General features: G+C 31.5%; 1 protein-coding gene across 1 annotated transcript; it reads right to left on the bottom strand.

The window, feature by feature from the left end:
- Window positions 1-226: 226 nt before the first annotated feature.
- Window positions 227-1,836, bottom strand: LOC134263221 (uncharacterized). The gene is made up of 5 exons (XM_062745535.1): window positions 1,699-1,836; window positions 1,292-1,538; window positions 1,054-1,182; window positions 819-843; window positions 227-515 (listed from the first exon to the last, which is right to left on the bottom strand). The coding sequence occupies exons 1-5, from the start codon at window positions 1,834-1,836 to the stop codon at window positions 227-229; spliced, it is 828 nt and encodes a 275-aa protein (XP_062601519.1).
- Window positions 1,837-10,689: the final 8,853 nt, after the last annotated feature.

Below are 10,689 nucleotides of genomic sequence, written 5' to 3'. Positions count from 1 at the left end.
CTATTCGTTCCCAATTCAATATTCAAATTGTCTAATCTACACATGTAGCTTTAATTTTTGAATCTTATATAGGTTTTAGAAATCATTCTGGAATGATTTTATGGTGTTGAATATTTTCTAATATAAATATAAATATAAGATCAGGCAGAAAAATGAATATATGACCAGTCTTAAAACAATGTTATCAAAATTATCACATATCTGTTGTTGTTGTAGTCAGTTAGCATTACTCATTTGTTTCTACCTGCTTAAGTACCACTTCTTGTTTTTGATAGATGTGATCTTCAGTTTTGCTGTAACTGACCAAGTCGTAGATATCTGCATTAATGTGTGAGTACATGGATTCACATTGCACTCTGTCGGTGTTTAGTACAGCTGAACTTTCTCCTGTTGGCAACATCATTTCTTCAAGTAATTGTTCTTGAGACTGTTGCTGATGTACATTTTGTATAGGAATCTCTGATTCTTTTGAGCTTGGTTTTATTGAATTTACACATCGGGGACCTTCATTGGAGCTATAAACAATATATATCATTGTAATGTATACACTCAGTTGTATACATCTAAAATGTTAAACAACTATATTAGACTTTAAATGATTTTAAGTTTGTTATTTTTTTTAAATGTCATGTAAGTCTGTAAAAATTTGCATAGTACTTTATCTTTAAGACTATTGTTGTGTTTCATTGATTATTTAAATGTGTATGACATACTTATATTCGTATAAATTTTATAATTATTTTTTCAATTGTGTCTTTTGAAATATATGATGTGTATGGATATATAACGTGTTACATCTCATGATAATGTTTACTTACGCAGAATTGTCTTCTTTATACATTTCTGTAAAAGTGTACAAGTTTAACATGCTGATATTTTTTTTATTGGAAGATACACAAAAACAGCAGCTAAGATAATAAGAAACTTGCAGTTTACTTTGAAAATATTATAATTAAGGCAGTACAGCAGAACATTTTATAAATTGTTTAGTTTGACTCACTACCATTACAATAGAGATATTATGGTAATAGTTATCGAAAAAGAAATAATTACCTTTGTTACCTCCATTGTTCCAGGTTTTCACAAAAATCAAGACTGCCAAAAAGATAAGTGTACCTCCTATAACCATTCCACCAATTCCCAAATAAAATTGCGTTGAACTTCGGTTTGAGCTAATTGTCCCTTTGATATAGATAAAAAAGAAGGTTATAAATGTAAGTTTTTATAATACAAAAGCATTTGGTATTTATCATGTAAGAAGCAATGCTACAAAAAGTAGTATGTAACTTACAATTGCAATCGTGTGTGTCATTGTTTAGGAAAACCCTTTCCTGAACGGATCCAAATCCACAATCACTTGAAAAGTTAGTTTCGCAGATAATTTCTACATTTCTTAGGCTCTTTGACAATTGATAAAGAACACTGCTCTTGAATTTTATTCCAAAAGATGTCTTGAATATTTCCTCATTCGGTTTTTCTTGCAAAGGAAGGACTTGAAAGTGTTTGTCTTTCCCTGTTCTGATGCACCACCTGATATGCTGAAAAATTGAATAGCTCAAAACCATCAATATCATTTTTCAATATTGTTACAGACACTTTGGAGCACATACATATTATATTAATTTTATCATGTTTTCTACTCTTCAATTGATCTTATTCCTTTATAGCTTCTGAGCGCGGTATAAGACATGTCAGAACCTGAGATGTTTCTGCATGGAATGTTCCAATCGTCGTGTAGCATGTCATGGAGAGGAGGTATCTGTTCCCAATAACATCTTTGGTGACAACAAATGGACCATAGATTCTGTTTAAATCTTGTAATGTAAAAGTAACCATAATGTAAAATGTTAGGCAAAACATTGTCGTATGCATTTATAATGAAAAATGCAATTTAAAAAAAATATCAAAAAAATTTACAAAAACTTGGAGGATCCAAAATCCTCACACATTCACGTTTATTCTAGACCTTACCTTACAGAATGTCGACACTCCTCAACTTTATAAACATTAACAATTACCCCTACCTTCTTCTGCCTGAAGTGTTATGGTCTTTCTATGGCTTCCATTCCCACATTTTTGAAAAGTACCGAGATATCCTGTTTCACAAATGACTACTGTTTTGAGTTGAGTCTCGTGTAGATGAATGAACGCCGATGCTGTTTGGTTACCTATGCATCCATCGTCCGAAATCTGCCATGTCCTGTACATTGCTGGCTCTTGGAGACGTAATGTTTTAGATTTGTGGTAGTCGTTGTGTTGACAAAGTGCTACATTCTTCATTTAAACATTATAATTAATATGAAGTTTGAATAAAATGGCATGAGCATAAATACCTTAACTGTTTCTTTCTACTTATGTGCAACAATTGAACTTAAACTGTATTGATCCAATGTGTGTTAAACAAATAATTTGTTTTTGAGCTTTCCTCACAAAAAAAAAATAATAACAAAATGAGCGTAATGTTTGAAGTACTTTTCTCGCACTTTACCTGGAAAACATTTCCATTTCTCAAAGGAACTTCCCCTTCACAGATTAACTCGATGAGAGTTCCCGGGGGAAATTTCTGCAAGACCCTATCATTCTCAACGCCTTGATAACGAGTGCGGAAAGATGTAAGTCTCGAAGGTTTTCCTGAAAGAAATACAAAAAAAAAATTACAAGGATTCTGTTGAAACTTGTGCGTACATTTACACGTAAATACGAATTTAAAATTATTTTTATAATGTATTTTAAATGTTACATAGTAGATAAATATTATCCGTGATGATAAATGAGCAACCTGTTATGGAGATCCCCAATGTTCTTTCTGTCTCCGTTTCATTTGTTTCAACAGAACACGATATCTTTACACGGTCTTTGCATCCATTCGCAGAAAAATTAGCTTTACATTCGGCACTTATCTCATCACTCCTGAATGGACACATTGCAAGAATAACTTTCGTGTTATTTCTCAAGATTCTTCGGATGACAATGTTTGTACTTGAAACATTTGTTGGACTTGAAAACCACTGGCGAGCATTACACTGTACAATATCATTCGGGTAATAAACGCCTAACAATGGATTTTCAAAAGACATGAAATCTAAAAGAAATCAAAGATTGTGTTTTTGTTAAATTTTAAACATTTAAAATTTTCAAGTCCTTATGACAAAGGAATTAATCTGTCAGTATTATATTTAAGGATATGATATCACACGCTTATTTGATTCTTTTAATTTGAATGGAAAAGATTAAAAAGTCAATTATCGACATGATTCAAAGAATTAAAACTTAACAAATCATAATTCTCTTACAGTTTTGTTCGAAAGCCTCAAATAAAAACAATCCATAGGTACAAATCAAACTTGTTGCTAGCAAATACATGATCGAAAAATAAATTGTGAAATGATATCTATTGAAAATTGAAAACTTAAAATAAGGAAGCAAAAGTAATTTCAAATCAACTTAAAAGTCTATAAACTTTAGCCATAATATAATGTCATTAATATCAATAGATCTAGGAAAACTTTGTGCCTGGCTCTGCAGGAAATAGGCGGGTATATAATCAGAGGAATTACTTCCTAAGTTAATTAAATATATTAAAGATTTAGAATTTAAATACCCTCCGAAGTGAACTTTGAAAGTTTTCTTCATTAATCTACAATATACTATGGCAAACCAATTTACATATAATTATTTGATAAAAATTTTCACGTATTAAGTATTTTGAGGTCTTGAAAATAAAAGTGCATTGGATACAAACAAACTTTTGACTAACACCAAAATTTAATGATGCAAACTATTTTTTTATTTAAATATTTATATGATTGTCTTCCTAATAATATAAAAAGTGAACAATCTTTTTTGTAAACATGCTGATATAAGTGATATGAAGATATGCTAAGAAAAATCTCAATTCTTATCCAAATCTACAATGCACAATACATTACGTAATTTGTAAATTAATTATTCGAAAGGGATTATTCTATTTTATTACTTTTGTTTGTAACAAATTAATGAATAACTCATTTCTTGACATCGACTGCTAACAACTATTTTTTAGCACTGGTTTAAATGACTAAACATTAAAAGCACTCCGATTTTACAGGCAGGTACGATGAAGAAAATGATGGTAATTTTTTTTAATCAGCAATTTAAGCCACAGGGCTGAATTAGATTTACCGGTATTAACTTCATGCAGATATGGTTTGATTCTAAAAATAATGTGAACATAATACATAAAAAGAAAAAAATTCAACTTTCTTCAGAAAAGATAGCAAAATATAATAAAGAAATACGCACGCTAACTCTGCGACAGAGAACTATTCCCCGAGGACTTGCCAGAGGGGAATAGTTCCTGTGAAGTGTTTGATAAAAGAGCTATCCCACTCACAACCAGTGGATAAGCGTTTTATTATAATTATATAATTATAATTTAATAAATATAATTTCTGAGTTTTGAAATTTTTATTGGAGTACGATAATACTGCAAGAATAATCTAAAATTCCGATGACGTCACAATGCTACTGAAGTCATTATGACATCATCAGTCAACAGATTCATCGCTGGAAATCAAAATTGGTAGCAAAAATTGCATGAAAATTTTCCGAGGGTGGATAGCAAAACTATACTCCGGGGCTTAGCTTTGCTAAGCGTGAACTATATAAGATAGCTATTTTACGTTCTGAAGTTTATATCGGAAACATTTTGACAGAAGTATAATAATAGGGTATAGATTATATAGAAACAAACTGACAGGAAGCATAATAATTATCTATAAAAAAAAATATTAAAAATTCTTCGAATATGTTAACTTTTGAAAATTGATTTGGAGGTGGGCGGGAGAACAATACTATCGTTCGCACTTCTTTAACTATGAGTTTTCGCCTAAGTAAAACGTAAAAGGACGTATTATAGTTCTTAAACACGAACGCACATCTTATTTACTATGGTTAGATTGGAAAACTGGCGGGCTAAAATCAATTTCGTGATCAAATCAAATTACACAAGTGACAAGCATATATTGTATGTTAAAGACAGTGCGTTTGACCAAAAATTTCACAGAAAGGACATAATTCAAAAATACATTAAATAATTCATCTTTTGGTAAGTTCAGTCTACATATATAACAAACTGATACATTAAGTACTGTTGTAAAAAGAAATTAATTACTTTGTAATGTCTTTCAATGCAAAGTAGGCTCTACTCAACGCGTTCAAATTGACATAAATGCTAAAATAATATTACAACTTATAATTTTTTTAAAAGTTAGCCATTAAATAAACAACTTTACATACAAGAAATGACGAAGACTCATAACTGGTGATTTATAACGTAAAATATGACGTTTGATCCATAAAATGATTGAAGAATACTATACAGGCAAACAAAAATTACAAATGAACAAAAAAGCTTAATATATATACCTGTTGCTCACAAATGATTTTTTGTGAAGAAAAAATCTTTAACAATATCATTCTTCTGAACAACAGATTCGAAAGACTCATATGAGCCAGCCGTTGGCACATGTGATTTACAAATAAAAAAAAGAGATAAATCTAAAAAAAAACCCCACACAATCTGTAATATAAAAAAGGGGATATCGGTATATTTATCATAACCATGAAAAAGTTAAATTGCTCGTAAAGGGAAAAAGGCCTAAGGTCTAAATGTGTAGCCCTCCAACGCTAGTTGATTGCATATCGATATAAATGAAAATTTCTAAAGCTAACAATTGTTTTTTATGAATTTTTCAAGAGATGCTAGTTACTCAATTCCTCTCTGTTTTGGCATTAAATTCATAAAAGGTAATAATCTTTTTATAAAGTCAAACATGGCGTCTAATTCAGTATTAAAAACATGACAAGAAAAGACCTCTTGCATATGCATGCCAAATTACATACATAATTGAGGTTTAAACTTACTAAATATAAGATTATTTGCTTAAATCAAAGGAATACATAAATGATTATCAGGGCAACACTTTTTAAGGCGTGAAATATCTGTATCCGATCTGTTTTTTTAAAGTGATACCTTGTATTACATGTAAGAATGTTTACTTTGTATCGAACAAAAAATTAGCCTGATTCAAAATATCTGTATTATATTAAATGAAATATGAAAATAATATTAGTGTAAGCAAAATACGAGTTAATTTAAAAGTTTGTTTTAAACACTAATGAAAGCAAAGTTCAATTAAAAAAAGGATTCGGTAGATGGTTTGAAAATGACTTAGAAGTATATACATTTGTATGCTAAATTTTTGTTTTGAAAAGCAGTCACTCGCTTTAATAAATTATTTTCGAGAAGAATTGAACTGATTTTTGTGCTTTTAATCTATGCCTCTTAAAATTTTCCTCATGTTTACACTTCTTCATAAACTTCATCAGTTTGGAGTTTTCCTTCATAAACATGTGGATCATAATCATGTAATACTACTGGTTCATACATATCCCCATCATCACTGCCATTAGTTAATTCATAAACACAGATAGTTGCTCCCCCTGTGTGAACTGGGGCATTCGAATAGGTTTGGCCGCCAGATGATATTTGATTCTGATGCTCGTGTGAGACTGGATTGTTTCCGGTCGAATTGTATGCATTTGCTTTTGGCATGCTAGATTTATCCGCAGCAGCATTCAAACTGAAATATAGGGCATCAAGTAGGTATATATGGCACGCCGATTGGTTCAAAAGTATTTTCTGCACAACGATAAAGATTTTATACACGAGCTAGATGAAAAAATTACACGAGTTAAATAAAAATGCACGTACAAGTAAAAATTGCACATAGTTTGAAAGATTTTAACACAAACAAAATGAAAAATACACGAACCCGACATTTTTTGCACGATTTAGGGGTATAATATGCACAAATAAAAATCAAAAATTGCACGAGCAGAGGAAACTAAAAATTACACAAACAATTTTACTGCGCATATCATTATTATGCACATAGAATATTCATGGTGTTCTTGGTTTTCTGTACTCTTTATCGCTTCATGTATACTGAGCTGGATGTAATCGAGAATGGAAATTAAATGGTGTTGACGATGGCATGTGCTTTATTTTGCTTCTTTATTTCTTTGCTACAACTCGATCCAATTTCTAGCTAATGTCAATCGAACAAATGAAGTGTTTCCATGTAATCTATATATGTGAGAAAACATTTTTCGAAAATATTATGTTTTTCTTATATTGACCGAGATCCTTACCAATATACGGAGGTATTATTTGATGCCGGACAAAAATTGTGACAAAAAGAAATCGTATGATGCGGGTAAAAAAATGAATATGATGCATACTCGACTCTAAACTAAAAGTACCTAACGATATACAGTGTGTTTGCCTAGGATCTTGATTTTCTTTTTAAAAAAATATTTTGTTATGTTTTTTATTTAAATAAACTCTCTATAGCTTTTGAAAATTTCTAATTTGAAGATACATCTTATAAAACGGAAATTACTTGTATAAATATAAAATTAACACTCGCATAATCAAACGATTAATAATCATGAAATTGACAGAATGATTTATAATTATAATTACTGTAGAATTGATTTTGGTGCTTTTCATTTGTACCTATTTTATTTTCTTTACCACTCGGAATATGAAATTATAAATACCTATATTCGATTCATTTGGCTGGATAATTATTTTTTTGTCCCCCGCTTGAAAAGTGGGGGATATTAATTTGGGTTTGTCCGTCCGTCCGTCCGTCCGTCCGTCTGTCCGTCCGTCCGTCCGTCTTTCTGTCTGTCTGTAACGCTTTCGTTTCCACACGATATCTCGAGAACCCTTTGAGCTTTTGCAATGAAATTTAGCATAGCAACTCCCTATGGACTAAAGAAGACCCCTATTGATTTTGAGGTCAAAAGGTCAAAGGTCAAGGTCATAAATAAGCAAATTCTGTCTGTTAAAACACTTTCGTTTCCACACGATATCTCTAGAACCATTTGAGCTATTGCAATGAAATTTTATATAACAACTCCCTGTGGCCTAATGAAGACCCCTATTGATTTTGAGGTCAGAAGGTCAAAGTTCAAGGTCGTAAATTTATACATTCTGTCTGTGTGTAATACTATCATTTCCGGGCGATATTTCAAGAAGATTTTGAGCTTATGCAATGTAATTTTATACCAGAACTCCCTAGGACGTCTCTTGCCCCTCTCAAAGGGCCCCGCCCCGTTTGTTTTATTAGTATTTATAGTATTACATATCGCTATTTTTAGCGCAGGGGCATGAGGAGAGTTATTGCGTATAAAACAGGTTCTCGGCGGACTTTATGTTCTTATTACATCTATTAGAACTGTTTAATAAAGGCTAAATAAATCAAACACCATGGATTGTGTAAAATTTTGAGAATACCGAACATGAAAACATGAATATATACATGTATGTGACTTCAGTTCTGCATATACTTCCTTTCATATAAAGCGATTCCGTGGTCGAATGGTTATGTCACTCGTTTCAAATGTAAGAGGTCCCGGGATCGAATCTCGGTCGATCCTTTCTTTTTTTTTTTTTTTTAAAATACTTTTTTTTTTTTTAATAAATGATAGTATTCAGCATGTGAAATGAAAAATTTATGAGGTTATAAAATCATCATTACAGTGTGATAAACATTCCATATAAAAAATCTTCTATACACATAATAAAGAATAAGCAATCAAATCTTTATATGCATATTGACATACATGTATTTTATTTGCTTGAGTATACATGTATACATTTAATAATTCTACAAATTCAGTCAGGGGGAGCCGACTTTTTCCCTAAGCGGGGGACACGAATTCTCTGAATTAGCTTGTTAAACTTAAGAACGTTGGGATTACCTTAGATGTATACAGCATGTACATGTATTTAGATCTCATGCGCGGATCTAGAAGGGGGGGTCGGGGTCAGGGCCCCCTGGATTTAAAAAATGTATATATTAAAGCAAGAAAAGTTATAGAAAACGCTGAACCCCCCCCAAGTAAACGCGAATATGTGTGTGAAATGGTGAAATGGATGTGAAAAGTGAAAGATTTGAGGCAATAGAGTTTATACACTACCCCCCCCCCCCCCCCCCACGAAATAGATTTTTGACATTTTGGCGAGTTTTATTTTTTCTTTCTTTCTTTCTTGTCTAGATTTTTTTGACTGAGGTGGACCCCCCCCCCCTGGAAAAAATATCTGGACCCACGCCTGCATCTAACACCAAAGATAAAAAATATTTTATTCTAATAAGACATGTGTTCATACTTATACCCTATGTGTTTTATATGTACATGCGCTTTTGTGTTCTGTTATTTTTAAAACATTGTGCTTTACTAAGTACATTTATATTACATACAATGTTACAAATAGGATGCAATAAGAAAAATTAGAATGGATACAGCAGTGTCATAGAACGCGTTTTATCACTCTTAAAAAATACAAATAATTCATGTTCTTTATTCTGTTTACATTTCAAATTCGACTTCACGATTTTTAAAATTATTCTCCAAACACTATAAGTTTCTTATAAGATTACTTTTTTACCCACATACATGTATATGGCCATTATAAAAAAAGAACATGATTATATAATTATGAAACGAAATTAATCGTCAATCACGCCTGTAGAACCCCCCCCCCCCTCCCCCTGTTTGTTTTTGTTTTTGTTTTTTTTTTTTGGTTGTTGTTGTTGTTGTTGTTTTTTTTGTTTTGTTTTTTTTTGCAAACAAAATCTACTTCCATTGTAAAATGTCCACTGAAAAGCCCCCTTTTTTGTTGCTGGATTGGAATTGAAGGTGCCTCACTACCTCAACGAAATAGGATTTTCGAGATTGGGCGCTTTACCTTTTTGTTTTGCTTGTTAATTAGGTTTTTAAGGTTATTTGGCACCCCCTTTAAAAAGCGATACTACATATGTATCTGCATATTATAATTTTAAATTATATATTTTTTTAAAAATTGTCTTACTCCTTTATAAATATGCATTTTACCTATTCAAAATAATCTACACTAGAAAAACAGAAATTAAGTTGAAATTCACATAGGTAAAACGACTGTATAATTTTACTAGATTTTCATGTATACATATATTCATATAATCACCACACTTTGTTCAAAATTTAAGACTACATGTACTAGGGGTACTTTTTCACATTGGGCAAATTCCACAACCCAGATGACAGCAACATTGCTTCAAAATCTCTGTACGAATTGCTAGTAATCTCCAATCAAAAGGTATCATTGATGTGTCAAATAACTAAAAATCGATTAGCGTACAAGTGTCTTTCATTCCATCCCAGCAGGGAGGACTCTTTCGATATGAAAAGGTCACGCATCCACATCCTTAATTATTACCATAGTACACACAGTGGGTGGTGGAGGAGAGGAGTTTGATTTGTTGTTAACTCTCCTGTATTACCTCACGCTGTTTTTATTTATTTACCTTTACTATAATATCATTGTTTTAAACTTTCAAAAGATATTGCTATATAGAGGAATGAACCAAAAAATCTAACAATTAAACACGCAACTGATAATACGTATATAGTGCATATATGCACCCCCTTTTAACGTTATCTTTATTTTAATCGGGGGTGTTACCAGTAATTTATATGCATATTGTGTGCCTGTCATTTTTTACAAGTATAAAACACGTTGAGCATATTCTTATGGAACGCCGTCACTGCCTTATAGCAGAACACAACAATTGCACTGCGTCAACCTTCAATTAC

This window comes from Saccostrea cucullata, unplaced genomic scaffold (genome assembly GCF_032062105.1).
Source record: "Saccostrea cucullata isolate Sc308-1 unplaced genomic scaffold, CSIRO_AGI_Scuc_v1 ctg11251, whole genome shotgun sequence".
NCBI classification, from domain to species: Eukaryota; Metazoa; Mollusca; class Bivalvia; order Ostreida; family Ostreidae; genus Saccostrea; species Saccostrea cuccullata.
Note: the sequence above shows the minus strand (reverse complement) of the source record. Positions and strands in the feature narration are given on the sequence as shown.

What these genes read in the sequence shown, in the direction of transcription:
- LOC134263221 (XM_062745535.1), bottom strand. Translation starts at nt 1,836, where the DNA reads ATGGTTACTTTTACATTACAAGATTTAAACAGAATCTATGGTCCATTT. An exon ending in TCCATGCAGAAACATCTCAG is followed by an intron (nt 1,539 to 1,698) that starts GTTCTGACATGT and finishes TCAATTTTTCAG; the next exon opens with CATATCAGGTGGTGCATCAG. An exon ending in TGACACACACGATTGCAATT is followed by an intron (nt 1,183 to 1,291) that starts GTAAGTTACATA and finishes TCTATATCAAAG; the next exon opens with GGACAATTAGCTCAAACCGA.